At 36.5% G+C, this 21,411-nt stretch overlaps 1 protein-coding gene across 8 annotated transcripts in view; it reads left to right on the top strand.

The window, feature by feature from the left end:
* The first annotated feature begins 7,661 nt into the window (after positions 1–7,661).
* PDLIM5 (PDZ and LIM domain 5) overlaps positions 7,662–21,411 on the top strand; it is a 224,052-nt gene continuing 210,302 nt past the window's right edge. For 6 of the 8 annotated variants that reach the window (XM_043871014.1, XM_043871012.1, XM_043871011.1 and 3 more), the window contains exons 1-2: positions 7,662–7,814; positions 11,410–11,547. In XM_043871014.1, the coding sequence (XP_043726949.1) occupies positions 11,452–11,547 (96 nt within the window). In that variant the 5' untranslated portion in view covers positions 7,662–7,814; positions 11,410–11,451. The remainder of the gene's footprint in view (positions 7,815–11,409; positions 11,548–21,411) is intronic. The other 2 variants (XM_043871016.1, XM_043871015.1) reach the window with 1 other exon arrangement.

The raw sequence follows: 21,411 nt of genomic DNA, 5'->3' as shown, positions 1-21,411 counted from the left end.
CAAATCTGTGAATATTTTGTTTTTCAGATTTAATTTGGATGTTTGAATTTGTATTGATGACCATATACATGTTCTCAAATTCTCCTTCCAAGTATATTTTCATAGAGAAGACCAAATATTCTGATGAGATTTTAATTTTATTTTTTCTCTCTTTTTCACATAGTGAAAAATATATTTTTATTATGAGGCCCTTTTCTGTAGGGAAAGCTGTGACTCAATAGAAATAATAGTTGCAGACTAAAATATTTGAAGAACATTTTCCCTATGATCAAACCTAAAGGTTTATCTCTTAATCCTGAAGTGATTTTTACTTCAATCAATCTTTTTATTTTATTTTAGCTTATTCACCTAATACTCAGTTATACAAAGACATAAAAATCATCAAGTTTACAAATTGAATTAGACCCATATTGAGCTGAATCAGACTTGCTTGAATAGAAATTTTCAGAGATACAAATTATTACAATATACTCTGTGAAAGTACCCACCTATTTTAGTTAAGTACATGTACTCTGTAGCCAAAGTTTTGGTCTCAAAATTTAGCTCCGCTCTGAGGATGAAATATGTAAAAAGGATTCAGAAGAGTATCTAGCCACTGAAAGTGAAAGTTGCTCAGTCATGTCCGACTCTTTGTGACCCCAAGGATTCGCCAGGCCAGAATACTGGAGTGGGTAGCCTTTCCCTTCTCCAGGGGATCTTCCTGACCCAGGAATTGACCCCAGGTCTGCTGCATTGCAGGCAGATTCTTTACCAACTGAGCTATGAGGGAAGCCCATCTAGCTACTAGTAAGTATTTTATAAGTAAAAATTATTACTCATAATTTAAATATTTTTGAAAGACATTTGTTCCTAGAGAAGGAAATGACAACCCACTCCAGTATTCTTGCCTGGGAAATCCCATGGACAGAGGAGCCTCGAGAGCTACAGACTATAGGGTCACAAAGAGTCTCAGTGACTACACAATAACCTGTACAAAAAAAAAGACATTTGTTATGTATATATAACAAATGTATGTGACAATGTTATGTGTATCAACACAATGTTACTATACTTATAACAATGTGTATAAACAATGTGTATTAATGTATATGTCAGTGTTGTGTATAATAATGTACATAAAAATCATTACTCTTAATTTTCAGTTTATTATAAAAGTGTTAGTTGCTCAGTCATGTCCAAGTTTTTGCTACCCCATGGACTGTTGCCCGCCAGGCTCCACTGTCCATGGGATTCTCCAGGCAAGAATACTGGCATGGGTAGCCATTCCCTTCTCCAGGGGTTCAACTTGGGTCTCCGACACTGCAGGCAGCTTCTTTACCATCTGAGCCACTAGGAAAGCCTTTAATATAAATGTAAAATGTTTTCAGAGAAGAATTTAAAAGTACAAAAGCGAATATGAGTAAAATAAAACTATAAAGAGTTTCACTACTCAGAGGTAACCATTGATAGCATTCATATCTAGACTTTTTCTATAAATTTTAAAATGTAAGATTTAATGTCTAAAGTAATAATATTCGAGTAAAACTGGATGGATTTTGTTATTAATTTATCAAAAAGCTACAGTTATTTTGTTAAAGTTTTTAAATTGTGAGAAGGAGCAGGCATCAAACTTTGGCTGAAGAATACTTTAAAATATGCTGTCATATGAAATAATGAGATTTTAAAAATATTTAAAGATTCCAGTTTCACATCTCATAGATTAAAAAAAATACATTTTGTTCACTTTCTTCATTAGTTAACCTTTTCACAGCTGGCAGAAAATGGCTTTAAGGAATTTCCCAGAATTAGTTTAATGAAATTAAATGCCAATAAATGTATGCACATTACATGCTGGCTGAATTTGACGTGATGTGTATTCCATCTTTGGTAGAATTAAGTATAGTTTTGGTTTATGTTATTGATCCATATTTGTTTCTTCATATCTTTTTATATCTTAAAAATAATTCTAAGCTATAATCAGATTTTTGATGAATTGATTCATCATTCTTAGCACAGCATCTCTTACACTTTGGCTAGGAATGACATGCCTTAATACATTCCACTATGACTACACATGTGGATATCTTCCAATGAAAATATTAGTTTCTTTGCTTTTCCCAGAGTATATAAATGAATTTTAAAAACATTTAGTAGAGTTACTGTCTTTTGGGTGGAAGATTTTACTGTAAATAAAGCTTGTTAGAATTAGATTTTCCCCAAGGATCTTTCCAATCCAAATACATTTGCTTAAATGACCTTATTTGTACACTAGTCTTGTTAATAATTATGTCTTTGTAGCTCTACCATTGATGGAGAGACACATGGAAAAGCCTGAGAAATTCTAAACCCAGACAATGTGAAAAACTACTTAATGGCTACGTAAAGATTACATCGGTGGATTGGGACAAAACCACACTTAAAGAAATTGAGATTTATAAACCAATTAAATTTAAATTAATTTGGGGCTAACATAAGCTTATATTTTATGGTGAACTTGGTCAATTCATGTAGTTTTATAAAAACATATATGAGTTGCCTTATTCCCACTATGTATATATTAAATGTTCTCTAAAAATCTGAAATTTAGAAAATTTAAGGAAAAAAATTAACAGCCTCATAATCCCATCTCCCAAAGATAACTAACGCATATACTTTACTATATATACATAGACAAGATCTTGATTTAATAAGTTTTACTTGTGATAAATAATTGTGATTGTTACTAGCTCTTTTACTGATTACAAAATTGACAATATACAAATAAAATATTAATTTACAGATTTTAAGTGACAGTGAGTCATCACACAACATTTTAATCTAGTGGGAATACTTCTAAAAAACAGAAAATGCCTAATTCAAAAAGTCATCAATTAAAAAAATCTCAAAACCAAATCTAGTATTTTCCCCCAAATGAGTTTGCTTTTAAAATCACTTATATCAGCAGAATATGGGACACGGTAAATGGTCAAGAAATAAGCATGCATAGCATTTTAATGATTTATCCAGGGTGGGTGATGATAAAAATCACCAGCAACATATCAGTCAGGACCCTGAGAAAAAACAGATTGTACCCTCAAAGGTATTTAATTTAAAATAATTTAACAAAGGGACTTTGTATAGAGGTGTAAACATACTGTATTCTCCAAAAGTGACCTAGTATATTTTATAAATAAAATCTAAATTTTCTTTCTTCACATTTTCCTTAACTCTTTTAGTATAACAGTGTGAGATGTTTTTACATGGATAGCTGACCATTTTAAAATTTCTCTCTTTTTGCTTTCCTAACACACTTTGTTTTAATTGATTTTACATGAATGTAAATTTGGAAACAGGAAAATGCCTCCCAGGCTGGGGAGATGGTTTTCTGGGCACTACCAACTAATTGGGAAGCTATGTTCCAGGCCCATTTCTTACTTTCTTGACTTTCTTCAAATAATATTCTTTTCAGACACCAAGTTTGCTTCGTTGCTGTTGTTGTTTTTAATTTTGGCTGCATTGGATCTTAGCTGCGCTGTGTGGGCCCTCTTAGTGGCAGAACGCAGGATTAGTTGCTCTATGGCATGTGGGATCCTAGTTCCCCTACCAGGGATCAAACCTGCACCTCCTGCCTGGACCACCAGGGACATCCCCAGACATGAAGTTTTTTCAGTGATTGATCTACATGTTTTGTTTCTCACTAATCTTCAAATCACATATTGGTTTCTCTTTCTGACTACTCCAGACTCCTCAAAGAATTGATTTTCTCTGGGCAAAACCTCAGACTAGCTAAACTTGGATCTGATCATGAGAACTATTCCTCCCCTTTTGAAATCTCAAACTTGGAGCTCCTGAGTACTTTTTTCAGTGTCCTTACTATCTACTCTTCTTATTGATACCCCTCACTGACCAACTGGGTCTTTTTGCTTACAGCAAATTGTCAGTGAAATGCATAGTCACTTCACAAACTTGGCCACTCTTCCTTCATTAATCAGTCACTTACTAATACTACCCCCCGAACCCAGACTTGAAACTTGGGAGCTACTTTTGAGAAGTTTAAACTTCTTTATAACATCTTCCTCAAGCACACATTTACTCAGTTACCTAAACTTCATGGATGTTAGAGTTCTTAGAGTCCTTCTCATCCATTAACTTCTTTCCACTCTCTGTGCCTCTTTTAGTTCTGGCCCTTCTCCCAGGACTCTGTAGTAAGCTTTAGAATGACAGTATGCCTCTCTCTCTAGATTACCAAATGTTTCTTTAGGTATTAGAATAGTTAATACTTCCTCTCCATCCCAGATTTTAAACATTAAATACTGATACCTATGAGTGGTTTATTTGCCTTTCAGAATTAGGATTTAGAAGACAAACTGACTTAGAATAATATAGGAACTTTTTAAATACTGGCACTTTATAGTTTATTGGGTGCAACTGTAAAAACTCATCACGGCCATGCCAGCTTGTAATTTAAAGTTTCTGTTATTTTTGAAGTACTGCAAGAGGAATTCTGAGTCATATATTGGATAATTAAAATGTTAGAGCAAACATTTATACATGGAGGTAAATACTGTGTTGAGATGGAATATTATTAAAAACTCTTCCTGCTAAATTAATCTTTTGATCTAATTTCCTTTTCTCATTTTAGCTTTTTGTGTACTGGTTTTGAAAGAGTGAGGCTGTTAGTACATTTTTTTTTTTTTTTTGGTGTGGTGAATGCTTCATTGCTTAGCCCATAGGGTTAATGAGGTTAAGGACATTGGTCTGATTTCCCAATGGTTCAGTAATCTTCCTGTAGTCTGTAGTCACGGACTGTCCTCCAAACCATGACCAACCATTTCATAGATGTCAGTCATGAGGGAGACAGAAAAGGGGAGTCAGGATAGCTCAGTCAATAGCTCAGTCAATTCATTCTAAAACAAATTAAGGCAAATGCCCTACCAGAAGTGGTTCAGGAGTTTCACCTTCTCTTATTTAAAAGTAATTCAGCCTTTATTCAGGGCTTCCCAGGTGGCACTACCATAATTTGCTACAGATTATGCCTCTATGGCCCTCAACAGTGTTAGTTGCTATAGTTTTCCATCTTCTTTCTCTTGTCTTTAAGTTGGATGGTTTACTGAATTTACTGAGATGCAGTGTGTTGAGATGAAAAGGATGTAGTTTTTCAAGTCAGACCCTCTGTTCTACTTCTATCACTAATTAGTTGTGTGCCCTTGGTTAAATTTCTGAATCTCCAACTTTCTATTTCTTTCTTTGAAAAAAATAACTATATGGTTCTAAGAATTAAATAATATACATAAGTCAATAAATAGTACATGCATAATAAATGCTAAAGTTCTCTATTTATCTTTTGTGATACATAAAACCTAATCAGTCAGGAAAGTTTTACATGGTTACCAGTTATTTAACACTTTCTTGGTGCCAAGCATGCTACATATATATATATGTAGTTTATATATATGTGTATGTAGTTTATATATGTGTATGTAGTTTATATATAATATGTATATGTAGTATATATATGTATAATCTCTACTTCTCATGATAACTTCAAAAGGTAATTTATAATTATTTCTTTTAAAATGAAGAAACTGAGATGAGTTGCTATCTGGGGTGCATGGTTCTCACCAAAGCATAGTTTACAGTAAATTGGGGGTACAGGGATATTTCTAGGGAAGTGATTTTTAAGTATTATAGTTGAATGACCACTTGGATATGAAAAAAAAAAACATCCAGGTAATAATTTCACAAAAAAATTTTTGTTTGTGAAAAAAGCAGACTCTTGGGGCCCATTGGCAAGGATCCTGGGTCTGGAGGCCAGGAAATTACAGTTTTAACAAACTGCCTGTGCCATTTTGATGCAGTTGGCACTTTGGAGAACACTTGGGTAAATATCAGCCTATGCATCCAACTTGGATTTGGTTCATTTCCCCAACACCCCAGACTTTAAACTGTGGTAGGAGGAGGAAGAGGATTCAGAGGTAGGCTATCATCTATAGGCTAACACTGATTTGCATAGGTAGGTAACACTCCCAGCTCTTCACCACCTCAAGATGCTTATCTTCTAGTGATACCTCTACACATTGCCTGCAGTTATTGATGTCTTTAGTCAACCTGGTTTTATTCAGGATCAAATTAATTGTATTAGCAGTAAACAGATGAGGAGGAGCAGAGAGCGGACCCTTACAGGGTAATTCTAGCCATTGCCCTGTGGAAGTGTTACCAGCTGCAATCTCTTGAAACCTCAGTTTTCTTGACTATAAATGGGATGACATTTGTCTTATAAAGTTAGAATAATTATCAAGTGTAGTAAGAGTTATTACATTAAGTATAGTAAAAATTATTACACTGCCTAGTGTATGGTAGGTGTTTGTAAGTGGCAGCTATTGTTACTATTTAATTATTTATATATTTTGGGAGGGAGATGTCAAACATGACAACAAATATAAAAGCACTCTGTAAACCAGTTCACACTAGGAAACCCTTCCCTCCAATATAATCTTTCAGAGAATGTGATGAAAACTATGGACTAGTGCTGTCCAATGAAAATATAATAATGTCAGTCAACATTGGTAATTTAAAACATCTTAAAATCCACATTAAGAAACAGGCAAAGTGAATTTTAATTGTATGTTTAACAAATATAAAACTTTTACTACTTCAACATGTAATCAACATAAAATTATTAACGACATTTTATATTATATTTGTCATAATAAGTCTTAAAAATCCATTTCCATTATAACACAATGTGGACACTACTTTTTCAGTGGTAAAATGAAATGTACTCCGATCCAAACACTAAGGTTGTTTTTAACGGAGGCATGTTATCCTACTTCAGTTTTTAATTTAAACTTACATAAAACAAAAAATTCAGTGCTTCAATCGCAGTAAACACGTTTCAAATGTTCAGTAGCAACATGTGATAAGTGGTTACCGGTTTGGATCGAGCAGTTTGGGGTGTTCTCTAGAATTTTGTTTGCACTTCTTGGGGACCCACGGACTCCATCAGCCTTGCTTTACACGTCCCATGGTTAAGAACCATCCTTTTCACATATTATAAGCCAATTCACAGTTCAAAACAAGCCTAAAAGTTACTTTCTCTTATGTTCACTGAACATTATTCAAATTTGCTCATGAATAAATCCCTTGGGCTAAATCTAACACCTTTATAGAAACTGGAAAGTGGACTATTGATCTGGACTTAGAAAATTAAGCTGAGGTTATAATGGTTGAACCACCTTTGGCCGCTGCTCTTTTTAACACGGTCTTCTGGTTTGATTAGAGGATTTAACTTCTAGATATTAAAGTTGCTAATTTTCCCTTTCCTAACAGGTCAACTTTAAAGACTTCTTCTCTTCTCCGGGCACATAAAGCTTGTTCAAAAAAACCAGGCAGTGGCCGCTGAACTTGCATAGATAGGGATTTATCCAAAGCCCTCTCCTATTTTTAGCCAAAGCAACTGCTTGCCAATTCAGTTTCTGGAGAGAAAAATGCATCCACGACAAAACAAACAGGCCGAGCGGACCTTTGTCAGGTACTGCCCCAAACCCCCTAAGACTGCTCCCACAGAAACTCCGTACTGCAATAGTCTTTCCCCAGCAGCTTCGGCTCGCTGCAGTTAGCCCACCGCAGATTCGGCCGCAGGCTTCCCTCAGCTCCGCGCAGCCCTGATGGTCCGGGGCGTGGCCGGGAGCGGAGAGGGCGTGTCCTGACTCGGGGGCGGGGCCGGTGTGTGTGTTGGGGCAAGGGGGCGGGAGCCAAGAGGCGGAAGTTCCCGCGGGCCGTGGGGAAGGCGCAAGCCGCGCGAGTCACTTGTCAGCGCTCGTCTGATTTGGAGGCATCGCGGCGCCGGCCCCGAGGTGAGTGGCCGCCTGCAGGGGGATGCGCGTCTCTGAACCCGGGTGGGGAGGAGGGAAAGAAGGAATCGCCGTGTACTGAGCGCATGGCGAGAAGTCCTGCTTAGGGAGAGACGGTGGTGCGCCTAGCGCTGGGAAGCTTCTCAGGTGTTTGCTGGACGCGGATCTGCGGAGGTGGGAGAGTGGCGTGGGAAGAGGACTGTCGGGGAAACGGCGGCGCGGAAGCGGTCTCCAGGCCAGAGAACGGGCACTGGAGCCCGGCCGGGCTGGGACTAGCACGGCTGAGGCAGGGGCGCAGGAGTCGGGCGAGGGCGGGCCACCATCCGGGTGCCGAGCGCCTCTGGGCACCCACCTTGGAGTCTGGGGATACTCGCGTCCTGCGCAGTGTCCTGGAGGTGTGGAGAGGAAGCGGGGCTAATTTTTACTTGGGCTCACTCTACTGAGAAGCATCTATTACTCCCGGCCCCCCCCCCCCCCCAACATTTAGGATTGTGTAACCTGTTAGGGGAATAAAGCTTGTTTAAAAAACAAAGTTGCGTCCAGGAATAGAGCTTGTTTAAAAAACATATCTGTCGTAAACGCCAGATTTATTAATGCTTGCGTACTTGTTGGGGGCTTTTTTAGGCTGTGCCTCTAATTCGTTTGACAATAAGTGGAAAAAGGAAGGGCGTATGGATAGGGCAGAGCCTGGAAAGAAAATTGGTGGCTGCGCTGGGCAGGGCAGGTCTAGGGTGTGATCGCCAGATCCTATCCCAAGGCCGCCTTCCTGACCACGAGGACGTTGGAACCCGCCTGCCTCGGAAACAGCCGGCTCGGGAACCTTATTTGGCAAACAGGGCTAGGCGTGAACCTCTCTGCTGGAAAACTGTCTCGTCGGCTACTTTCATCCGCTGCTTGTGGCTTTAATTCTTCCACTCTACCTCCACAGTCTCTCAATCTGGGGAAGAAAAGAATCTCAAGATACGTCTTTAATTTCAGACCCTTCTCTGAGCCATTCATCACGAATTCTTCTTTCCAGTCTTCCCATCCACCGAAGAAGTTAGGATAGAAGTGTGGGAAATATCAGGCTTCCTAGAGCGAAGACATTGTTTGGACTTTCCCTAAGAGAAAATCCAACACTATACAGAAGTTCCAACATTTTCTACTTATTTGAAAGAAGAAAGGCTGCTCAATATTTCCTGCCTCCTTGGTAATTTAGGAGGAGTTTGGGCACTAATAACCAGACCTGGAAAAGGCCAATAATATTACTGTTGCTTTGGTTTCTGACTATTTCAAGTCACATGAAACTGGCAAAGCGAGGGAAACGGCACTGTCTAGAAATGAACTGACCCTGGTTCTATAGTGTGGCTGTGTGAACTTGCCAGTTCTAGAGATTTTAATAACAAATAGGAGAAAGCAGGAAAGGAACTTCCAAATAAAGGGAGTTGCAGGTACATGGGTTAATATATGAATTAAATACATTTTCTTGTAGGCAACAATGGGATTAGGAAAGTTGAGCCTAACTTTCACGTTCTTTTGAGGAAAAGTTAAAGATTAAAAAAGGAGGGACATATTGCCTGTGAAATATCTGTTGGCTTTATACACTTTCAGTAAATATCGTGTGCCCTCATACAAATAATTCTTCTCCACAAGTTCTCAGAAACGCTTTTATTATAGGGAGAAGGCAATTAAATTATGTATATTGGGTGGTTTAGTCGCTAAGTCCTGTTCTGTCCGGCTCTTGCGACCCCATGGATTGTGGCTCCTCATTACCTCGTTACTGTTCATTTTTCACCTGTATCTCATAGTGTGATGTCTGGTTTGGCCTTTTCATCTTTTTGGTGCCTGTTACATTAGTACTGGTTTTGTTGCCTAGTAGTTCAGTGAACTACTATGCCTGGGGAGAAGCTTTCTCATTTTTTTTTTTCCCCTGGTAGATGTAGTGCAGATTTCCAGTGAATTTTCTTGAAGAATTTAGACTTATTTGAAAATTTTGCCTCGTTTTCCCCATAGGAGAAGATGGAATCTGCTTGCTTTTAATATACCCAGTTGTTCAAATGTCTATATCTGCCACTATTAATTGATGTAATGGAGTAGAAATTTTGAATAAGTTAAAAAATGAAATATTTTAGGACAGGTAATGATTTGGTTAAACAACAGATTTTTCCAAGGAAGTAGGTCTTAAGCAGCTTTTTTTTGAAGTGTGGTTTTCAGCCCAGGTGGGATGCATGAGACAAGTGCTCGAACCTGGTGCACTGGGAAGACCCAGAGGAATCGGGTGGAGAGGGAGGGGGGAGGGGGGATCGGGATGGGGAATTCGTGTAAATCTATTGCTGATTCATGTCAATGTATGACAAAACCCACTGAAAAAATAAATAAATTATTAAAAAAAAAATAAAGTGTGGTTTTAAATTATTTATTGTTATATTACTAATATTTTAAAGAAGCAAATAGTACATTTCTTAGTATTACATTTTAGAAAATCCCTATTCCTCCTAATTTCTCCCACATAATCACCATAACAACCAATACCAAGCTCTGAATCATGCTTTTTTTCCTTTTAGTTTTTTTTTTGTTATATAGAAGTACATGGGACCATGAGAGTCATTTTGAGCTCCCTTCAAGCAAAAACATAGAAAAAAGAAAGCACCGAAACACTGGTTCTTTTCTAAAGCTCTAATTCCCTTTCATGCAATAAGATTAACTCTGTATTCCTACCATGTTTAGTCAGTCTTATACACTGTGTGGTAAATGCTCACTCCACTTTGCCTGATGATGTGTGTATGTAAAACAAAAAAGCAGGTTCTGACTCAAATATCACTGTGCTAGAATATTGCCACCCACTCCAGTATTCTTGCCTGGAAAATGCTGTGGATAGAGGAGTCTGGCAGGCTACATACAGTCCGTGGGATTGCAAAAGAGTTGGACATGACTTAGCAAGTAAACCACCACCACCAGAGTATTGCCCATCATTGCCTGTCTGAAGGAAAAGTGAATAATTTAAGTGTGGAAAATACCATGTCCCTATATGAGAAAATGCAAGTTGTAGTTTATGATTAGAGAAAATAGTTTTTATGCATTAAGAAACAACGTCTCATTTTAAAGAATTTATTGTTTGGAAAGCATGAATGAGAGTCTACCATTTGCAGTTCTCTTCAGATGTTAAAATAACTTAGAATTTAGGTAAGTGAAATGGACTCTTGCCAATTTCAGGCAGAAGAGGTCAGGCAAAATCATTTTGAATTAAACCTGAAATATAGTTTTGTTCTTTTTTTTTAAAATATAAAAAGTGTTGTAAGGTACCTTGAATTAAAGTTTATATGCAAGAAGCCACAAATTGTATTCTAGCAAGTTGTAAGACTGGTCAAATGTCTAGAAATATACTCTGATATGGAATTTTTAGACTATGGAAATTGGCATAAGTTTAGAAATTGCATATTAGCTCATAGATTCCTTTTCCTAGACTGAAATGAGAACAATATAAACTTACTCTGCATATCCCCTCTTTCCCCCAAAACAAAATACTGAAGATAATTTAGTTGGGTTTATATTCAATACATTTAAATATGTAATAGCTTTTCAGATAAGCATCCTTGTTAACCATCTGATTTTCTTTCAGTTTCTTTCATTTTGAGGGATTGGACTTTGCGTCATTAGAACCATGAGCAACTACAGTGTGTCCTTGGTGGGCCCAGCTCCCTGGGGTTTCCGGCTGCAAGGTGGCAAGGATTTCAACATGCCTTTGACAATCTCAAGTGTAAGCAAACTTTACAGATTTTGTTGTAGATGTTCACTCAGTGCAGATTTTGTTGTAGATGTTCACTCAATGCATAGTCCTAGAAACATCACGGCTGAGTTGTTGAAATCTCTGAATGTCCTGTGCTGTACTTAATAGAATTGCTTATGGAATATGATCTGAGCAGATTTAGTTAATTGTCGTAAAGAATCCGCTGGGGAAGGAAATTGGATAATTGATTTCAATTAAGCATATTTTCCTCCCTCTTAATAAAAAAAAAATGGAAAGCGTTTAACTGGGGGACAGACTCCAGATCTTTGAACTGTCACTGATCTGGACCTTAGATTCTTCAAATGTGATAGGAGGTTGTGACTGTGGGATGTTCACTGTCACTTTAAGTTCCAAAAGCTGTTTATTAGAAACTGTTGATCAGTATTGGGTAAAATAACTGTTTTGGTGTTATTTCCTCAACTTGCTCTCTGATGAAGGTGATAGCCTACAGTAAAATGGCCAAAAGATACTTATCTTTGAAGAGGAATTGAAGGGCTTGGATCTCCAACTACTGGGTTGGCCAAAAATTTTGTTGGGGGTTTTCCATAAGATGGTACAGAATAGAGAGTCAATCTTTGAATAACTGAGATTTGGCTGTTTACCTCATTATGGATTTAGTTTGAATATATTCTATGTATATATTTTAAAGATATGTTTCATGATGCTAATGATACTTATGAGGGGAGTAATAATAGCTTTCATTTATTGAGGCTGGACTGGGTATCAGGCACTATTTCACTTTCATCTCCAATAGGTAATTTTTGCTTTTAATTAGTTGTATGACATTTAAAGGATTTTTTGTATATTCGAATAAATATGAATATCTGTTCCCTTTTACTTGCATGGTAGCATAATATACACACTATTCCACACATTCCTTTTTTTCTCAACAGCTTTCCATGGAGAATTTTCCTGATTAACATGTAGAGTGTTTCTTTTTATTTTTAACAGATGTATAGAATTCTTTTGTAGGGAAGTAACATTTACTTAGGTAATCCCCTACTGAAGTGTGTTTATACTGTTTCCAGTATTACTTTTACAAGTAATGCTGCAGGGGATATCATATATACGTGATTATATATGTAATTTTTGATAGGTTGTGCCAATTTGCACTTTTGTCCAATACATGAAAAAACCTATTCCCCAAACAACATTACCAGCAAACTTTTGGACTTTTGCCAAGTTTTTTACCTCCGTCATCTTAGGTAATTCTCACACCAGCCTGAGACATAGTGGTGGTATTCTCATTATACAGAACTGTGCTGTGAGCTCCCATGGCTAATGTGGAAGAGCTGGCTTTCAAGCAGGTATACTCGGCTGCCTGCTCAGTAAGCTTTATCATAAATTTAGGTAGATTCTTTCTCTAGTTAGATATTTAGAGGATTACCTTTTGGTTTAATTATATATGTACTTGTATATAAATAATATATATATATATATACATAAACACACTGCTTCTTACAGTATTATATACTACTTGATTTTGAAAGATTGAAAATAAGTTTGTAACAGTTATGTATCTCAATTAAAATGCTTCAAATCCAGTTTACTAATGAAGTTTTCCTTGTTTTTTGGCTTTGAATTTTTAAATAGTTATCTTTATCTCCAAATTCCATCTTGATTTCAGCTACTCAGGTTTTACAAGGAAACACATGTATGTAATCCAGTCTGCAAGTTTTAGGGCTTTGCATGGTTGGATGAAATTTTAACTGTAAAACATTCTTGTGAAAATGTGTCTTGTGATTTATTCCTGTTTGAGGGGAGCAGTGTCTTTTTGCCTCCTACCAAAGAGCTATTATGCAGAAAGGAACAATATTTGAATATTGTCTTTTTTCGCATTCTGTTAACATCATTTTATATTACTTTTGAATATCCTCATTTGTGACAATGGACTAAAGAAAATTGTGGTTTAAATACTCCCATTTTTTGCTAAAAAAAGATCCAGAGACGAACACCCAATGGAACATACTTTGTTGTTTGATTATAGAAATGCAAATAGAGTGTGTAGATATTGTGATGCTGTGCCTTTAAAACCGTTGTCTGCTTGTTTTCTGGCAGACAGTCTGAGCTCCACGTTGTGATGCTGATATTAACAGAACAGTGTGTACATGCATATGTGCTCTCTCTTGGCGCAGAAGAAATGCTTTCCTTATGTAGACAGGGTGCTAATTAAAGGGTTTTGAACATACTGATTAAAAGAGACTATGGTAACAAAGCTGCTGAGTTATTTCTGTTCTCTTACAAAAGTCTCTGCCATCTCCTGTGACCTTTTTGGGTCTTGTGCAGTGGGGCATGCAATTCATTCTGGACTGCAGAGGATGGAGGGGGAGGGGGAGGAGAGGGAATGTTGGCGCAACTTTGCTGTTAGGCTGTTGGCCTTTCATTGTAGTTATTTTTAACCCCTTGTGTGGTTCAGTTTAAACATGTGCAGTAACATTGCCTAATAAACATGGGTGCCTAATAACTAATTTATATTGTGGTAGTAAGATGATTAATGTTATACCTCATCTTAATTAGTTCTCTGGTTATATTTATTCTGCCTTCATTATGTAAAATTATTGGGATATATTTCAGTAGGCACCAGATTAATTAATAGTATCAAGAAGCAATTAAAACCTGAAAGCATGCCTTAAAACATAATTTAGTGATTCTCTTATTTTGATAATGTGTATGGAATTCTTAACAAGGTCTGGCATGATAATTGCTCAGTTATCTTTTACAATAATAAGAAAAAGAAAAAATTATTTAGAGACTTGAAACATCAAATGCCCCATAATTGTAGGGAACAGTTGCATATTTTTAAATTTACTGTCTGTTGAAATTGAAAAATAAAAAAATGTACAAGTTTGTGCTTAGCTAGGAACCTGCATCTAAATAGAGTTCAAAAGTATAGTCTTTCCTCTGGTCATGTATTATTGTGTTGAACTTTAAAGTGTTATTTATGGTTTCCTTGTAATATTGGAACTCAGATATCAAATGTATTTGAGGTAAAGAAGTCATTGGCTGGGACTTGAACATTCTGTTTTCTTAAGATTTTGTCGTTATCAGCATAGGAATATATTGACTATGACTTGTTTCTTAAAGCATACAAACTATAAAATTTTCGCATTATGCTCAGATTTTGTTCTCCATCTCTTTTGTATGAGTTTTGCATACTTCTTTAGTTGGTAGGTTTCTAAGGTAAGATTGGTAATTCTTGCAAACTTTTTGAAAAGATCCTCAAATTGCTGTAACTGCCTGATTACATATCATTGTCTTCAATTTCCTATCCTTAAAGTGGCGTGTCGGCTACTGGAGTTTGTAGGCTGTCTTTTTATGACCCTATATTTATGAAATTGCCTTGAAGCCATGGAATGTAGGGATGGTTTCATTGTAGCAGTGTGGGTTTGCTGGTCTTTGCCAATATATTTTATAAGAAGAAATAGGAGACTTGTTGCACAATTCAGGGCTGTATTTTGGCAAGTTGATGACCCTCACCATGGAATTACAAGAAAGATACTGTATTTGTGAATAACATTTTAACTATAGCATCCTAAAATTCAAACACTCTGCTTATGTTATTTTCTGATATATGATATTAGGATCTTCCCTTAACTCTCAATATTTGGATTTCCTGAAGGTTATCTCCCAATTCTTTATAAACACATCTGTGGTGTTTCTTTAGCAGATCAAATGAGGTCAGACATTTCAATACCCAAATAATAGAGATTTTGATTCCAAGAGTTAGGGGAGGATCAGTTGTCACCAGGTCAGACAAGATTTTAGTTGGTTTTGAAAAGCAGAAGATGTGTATTATTTCTTGGAGTATGGAGCCCTATTTCGGAGTATTATTGATACATAGAACAGAGAACAGTGAAAACGCTTTGCTGTGAATTCATTCATTCAGTAGTTAAAGGGACCTTTCGTGGAGGCCATAGAGGAAGAGACAAAGTTTCAGAGAGTACAAAGGTTGGGGAGAAAAATAGAGTACTAAGCAATGTCATAAGACCTGTCACAAGACAATATTTGATGGAATGACAGAGATAAAGATAGGTGTTTCTTGGTTTCAGTGGACACAGAGCTTTTGTGTTTGTTTAGGGTAGAGAAATTACCTACAGGAGAAATTAATTGAACTGGTCCTTGAAGGATGAACTTTGAACACCTCAGAGTAAGTGTTTCTCTGTGTTGGTTTCCAGTGCTAGTGAAAATGAAGACTTTTTTTTGCTATTGCTTGACTCTGGGTGAAACTGTGAATAAAGCTGAGTGATTCTCCAGAGAGGCCAGCTGCAGAGTTCCCTCCAAGAGGCGGGTAGAAAGAGACGTTCAGTCCTCAAGCTGAAATGAGAGAACCATCCTACCTTGAATAAATGGATCCATTGTTAATTTTAAGCTGTTGAGTATTTTCTTTTACATTCCCTTCCAACTACCCTGTCATTATGCCAAGTTAGAAAGTTAATAATTTAGCTTGCTTAACTGCATAATGTATATTTCACATGTATTTTCACCCTTTGCTTTAAAATATTAATTACTTATGTGGAAGCCTCAGAGGCTTGCCTTTACTACATGGCAGTTTGCTGTCATTGGTGGTTGCAAGGTTCAAGAATCTCAAGATAATTCTGAAGATTTTTTCTGGTCTGTTATTTGTAAAAAAATGAAAGTCTAAATCAATTTTATTGTTAAGTTAGTAGTTAGAGAAAAAAGGCTTTTTTTTTTTTTAGTTTTTAATGAATATTGGGCATTTTAGAAAGTTATTTGTTAACATAGGAATTTTACTGTTATACAGGATTTTTGTATCTGATGGAAGAAACAATACTGTAGAGATTGAGTCAAGTAAGAATAGCACTTTAGACCTAAGAAAAGGAGATTTTCATACAAGCTACTCATTTACTCGTGAGTTAGGTCTAATATTTACTTAAACTGAGAATAACCAAAGCCTGTAGACTCACTTTCAGTCATTTTTGAGAATTTTCAATGCAGAGAGCTTGTCTTTATGATGGTTGCTGGTCAGGCTACAGTGTGAATATACAGTTAACCAGATACCTTTGTCTGAAACATCCTGTTTGTAGTAGTTCTTACCCAGATTCCCATGCACTGCAAGGCCCTTCGTGGCCTTTCCCCCCAGTTACAACTTCACAGAAGAGAAATCTGATATGACTTCATTAATCTAGAAACACCCATGTCTCTGGCTGACAAGGGATTGCTTCTTTGGCTAGAAGAGATAATTAGGTTTCAGCTTTAGGAGGTGAGACTCTAAGCCTTTGTTTGAATTTTTAAGATGAAGAAATACTGAGTATATGATATAAAACTTCACGAAACAAGATCCTCACTTGTGAAATATTAATATATGTGTGGATTTGCAAATAAATGACACAATAGTGGGATTGAAAAAACACCAGTTTAAGAAAGTAATGAGCAGTGACCATGGTGGTCCCTCATTTAGGTATTCTGGGTACAGAGTCACTGTATAACCCTACTGGGAATTCAGATTTGTGTTTTAATTGCAGAGTAGGAAATCACTTTTGTAGCATAGACACTTTTTTTTAAAGGTAATAAAATATTTAGCTATGGACGGAACAGACAATATTGAATGAGTGTTTAAAGTCAGATTTGGAAGAATTTTTTATAGTATTAAAATGGAATCTCTCAAATCATCACTTCCCTGTCTTCTGTCACCTTTTTATCATTTCTTTCTTATGGCTTAAGTGGAGTTATCTGTCCTCTGTCAATACCCAGTTTTCTTTTACAGCTTAGATTGTTACCCGTTTTGTGTGATTATTACTGGAACAAAGTTCATCAGCCCCACTGGCCCTTAGTCTACTCGGTAGAGCTTGAGCAGTTGCAGCAGGTGTCCCTGTCCAGCCTAAATGCAGGAGAGTGAAATGAACTGGGAAACTTGACTGGACGAAATGAAAAAGAACAAGTCAGATGGAAAGTGCAAAGAGGTAGTTTTTAAAAAGTTACAGTGGGAACAGTTGTTTACTCGATCAAATATGGTACTCAAGAAATCTTAACCCTTCATGCTTTCCTCCCTTTTAAAGTTTAATTAGTTTATGCTTCTCTTTAGGTAAGACATTCATGTGAGTTGAAAGTCAAATGACTCATTAGAGTTTAGAGGAAAGAACCTCCTGTTGCCCTATCATTCATTTCTTTTGCCTGCAAGCAGCCAGTGTTTGCAGTTTCTTGTGTATAGTGCCAGGGGTAATCTATACAGATATGTGAAAGTACATATGTAGCCTCACTACCCTCCTTTTCAACACAAATAGTGTCCTTAAAGACATACTATTTTTTTTTGGCATTTTGCCTTTTTTAACTTAACCCCAAATCAGTAAATATGTCTTCATTCTTTTTGTATAGCTGCATCGTATTTGGATTTATCATAATTTATTTAGCCAGTTCCTGTGGATGGACAATTAGATTGTTTCTAATCTTTTTCTTTTAGTAATACTGTGGTGTAATTTTTGTATCTGTATCTATATCTATATTTTAGGCACATATTTGAGTATATCTGTGAGATAGATTCCTAGAAATGGAATTGCTGAGTCAAAGGGTTGTCTACATTTTGACTGATCCTGCCAAATCTCTCTGTGGAGACACTCCTACCCACAATAGGAGAATGCCAGTTTCCTCATACCTGTGCTAGCACGTGTTTTGACAGACTTTGATCTTTTCCAATCAGATGGGCCTATTTCCATCTTTCTCCTTTTTTACAGAGCTTAATCACCAGTATTGTACTGAGGATTCTGTATGTTTTTAAGTGGCTCATTTTTTCCCCCATTTGTGTGAGAATATACAGAATGAAAATGCGCTGATTTTCTTTAAATTATTTCATTAACTTTGGAGGGCTGCTGTTTATTTGAATGTTTTCATTTAGAGCTCTGATGAATAATTATCCTCTTATCACTTGCTTCCTATTTCCAAATGAATTTCCTCTTTCTGTTAACATATTACTTCCAAATATATGGTGAAATAATTTTTTGTCTTTTGTGAAATAGTTTTTGGCATAGTGCCCTGTGATAGACTTTCTAAAAAATTAAGCAGATCACATTGAATAGATTTCAGGTTGTTACTTTGGAGATTTTCCAGTAGCTTGATATATTGTGTAATATCAAATCCTACTCTTGTCTGTCTCCCTTTAAAGGATGTGACAGAGAGACTGACCATAATGAGGTATTTGGCCTGGTCCTTGGACATAGTAAAATTCAGCCTTAGGACCCTCACTGTTTTCATATCAACGTTATTAGCCAGTGGAGTATAACAAGTCACAACAGTTTCTAATGTTTCATAGCGCAGTGAGTCAGGCCTTGGGAAGGCATTCTAGTATGTGGCACAATCTAGTTCTTTGTTTCATCTGAGTGAAGCCGCAGAGAATGTAAGTGTTGGTAACCTTGATGACAAGAAGGGTCGGGATGCCAGGGCTGTTTGTATTTTATATGCTTAAAGTTGAGGGAAGTAGGGATTTCCTTTTAGTCTGTTGCCGCAAAATTTTAAATATGATGAGAAGGGTTTGGAACTACATAAGAATGTGCACCATTTGTTACTTGAATTCTGTGACTTGTTAACCGTTTGCCTAAGATTCAGAAATTGATTTAACAGTGATCACTGTTCTTCATGATAGTTATCTTGGGTGGAGTTTGATTGACCAAAAGAAAGTTTTTTTTTTAATGGTATTAATAACTGAATTCCATTTATTGTTGATTCTGTCAGGGACTTAAGTGTTGTGATTGGTTCCATTAAGTATCCAGTTATTAGACCAGTATTTCTCTAATGATTTCTGAGATATTAACTTTTAGAGATGGTAAAATTTGAAAGTTTAGTCAGGTTGTAAAATGCTTGCTAGAGGAGGTTGTGCATATATTCTGAAAGTGTTTTCTTCTTAAGAGAAGATACTGGAGGACAAATATCCTTTAGAAAGCAAATGCATTATTCCTTAACTAGCAATCCTTAGAGATAGATGTTCTGGAGAGAGATGTTTGTATATAAATACAAGCATTGTTACACACGTAATTTTCATGTGGACTGTGGACATTCTCCTGAAGTATCTCCATGGTGCTGACTTCCAAAATATTCTAGGAATGGTTCTTTTGATCTTTTTATGTTAGACATTTCTGTTTGTATGTACCTTTATTCATTCTGGAAGACTCTAGTTAATTGATATCCAGTTCTCGGAGTGGCACTTTGATAGTTTCGCAGACAAAGGTGTTTCTGAACTTCATCACTGGCTTGTTCCCGCCTAGGCTGGTTCCTCATCTTCAGGCTGGCATCTTGCCCAGGCAGGAATTCTGAAATCCTGCATTTACTGTATCTCTGCCCTATTTAAGAACTGCAGGGCTTCCTGTTACTTACTGCTTAACTCCTCTGCCTGCCATTCAGGCTGCATGTCAGTGGGCCCATTTAACAGAACTCAGTTTATAGTCCAGAATGTTTTGAACCCTGAAGTCCTTCGTCTCTTTATTCTTCATGCACAATACCTTTGTTTCTTAACTCTGAAGCCTTACCCATCCATCAGGGCACTTTTGTATACCAGGTGCTCTTTGAAATGTTTGACTGCTCCAACTCACTGGGGTCTCCTTTCTTTCCTATATTAAATAATAATGAATATGCATTAACATTTATTGAGCCTGTATTATTGTCTAGGCCTTGCTCTAGATATTTTGCACATGTTTGATTATTTAATCCTCTTAACAACCCTCTGAGGAAGTATAATTTAAAATCTCTGATCCTCAGATGAGGAAACAAAAGTTAAATAACATGCCCAAAGTAGCACAGCTGGTAATTGGTTAAGCTTAGGATTTGGAACCATTTACACTGAGTAGAAGTAATACTGTGATGGCTTTAACCAGCATGCTCTATTTTCTGGGAACAGATAACAGCTTTCAGTACTGACAGCCAACTTTGTGTGTATGTCTCTTAAAGAGAGAATACATGCTGTAAAATCAAAGACTTTGAGATTATATTTTAAAAATATGACTGTTTTCTAAACTGATCATTAATATCATCAGTGAGATTTTTCAAATGTAGCTTCTAGACCCAGACTTTGAATTCAGTATGTTTAGGGATTCTCAAATGCTTTATGGATGTTTCTCATGTACCATTGAATCACATTTTGTACACTCATGTTTGGGAACCAAATGTAGCTTTTATTTATTTTTTAAAAATATTTTTATTATGGATCTTTTGTTATTTGGATCACTTCAACAAAAAGATTAAGGCTAAATTGCAGTGAAATTGCCACCAACTAAATAATGTGACAGATCTGCTTTTCTCTAAATCATAGTCTTTTCACTTTTTTCAGAGTTCAGTCACCATAGGTCAAATTCCTTTTTGGAAATAAATGTCAGTTTTAATAATACATGTTATCAGGTTTTAGTTCTGTTTATGACGCTGAATTGTCTTTGTGACAAGAAGCTCTGGAGCACCTTGAAGCTGGCACATTACTTGTAATATTTTAATCCTACATAATTAAATAATGTTAAATTTACCAGAGACTCCTGGAGGAATCTTTGGTAAATTTAACCAAGCATGTAACAAGTATACTTGGTTTTTTCCATGCCTCATTGTTAAGCTAAAGCGGTATCATTGACGTTAAAAGGAACTGAGGAGAGTCTTTTTAAGGCCATGAGCCCGAGATCAGTTGTCATGTATGTTTCATAGCAGTACTGTTCAAGTATATATAAATAGTTCATATACTTTGTTACGTTGTGAACCCCTCTCACCCGGAAAAAAAAAATCCTACAGCTCTGGGTCTTGTTTACTTAAAATCATGTTAAAATTCCCAGTATGTGTTCAGTGATTGTTGACTGATGATTCTGATGATGGGGACAAATGGAAAGCCTAGTTGCAATTGCAGTCGTTTCT

Source organism: Cervus elaphus, chromosome 17 (assembly GCF_910594005.1).
Source record: "Cervus elaphus chromosome 17, mCerEla1.1, whole genome shotgun sequence".
In the NCBI taxonomy this organism is placed as follows: domain Eukaryota; kingdom Metazoa; phylum Chordata; class Mammalia; order Artiodactyla; family Cervidae; genus Cervus; species Cervus elaphus.
The sequence above is the reverse complement of the archived record's forward strand: the minus strand, read 5'-3'. Positions and strand labels throughout refer to the sequence as shown.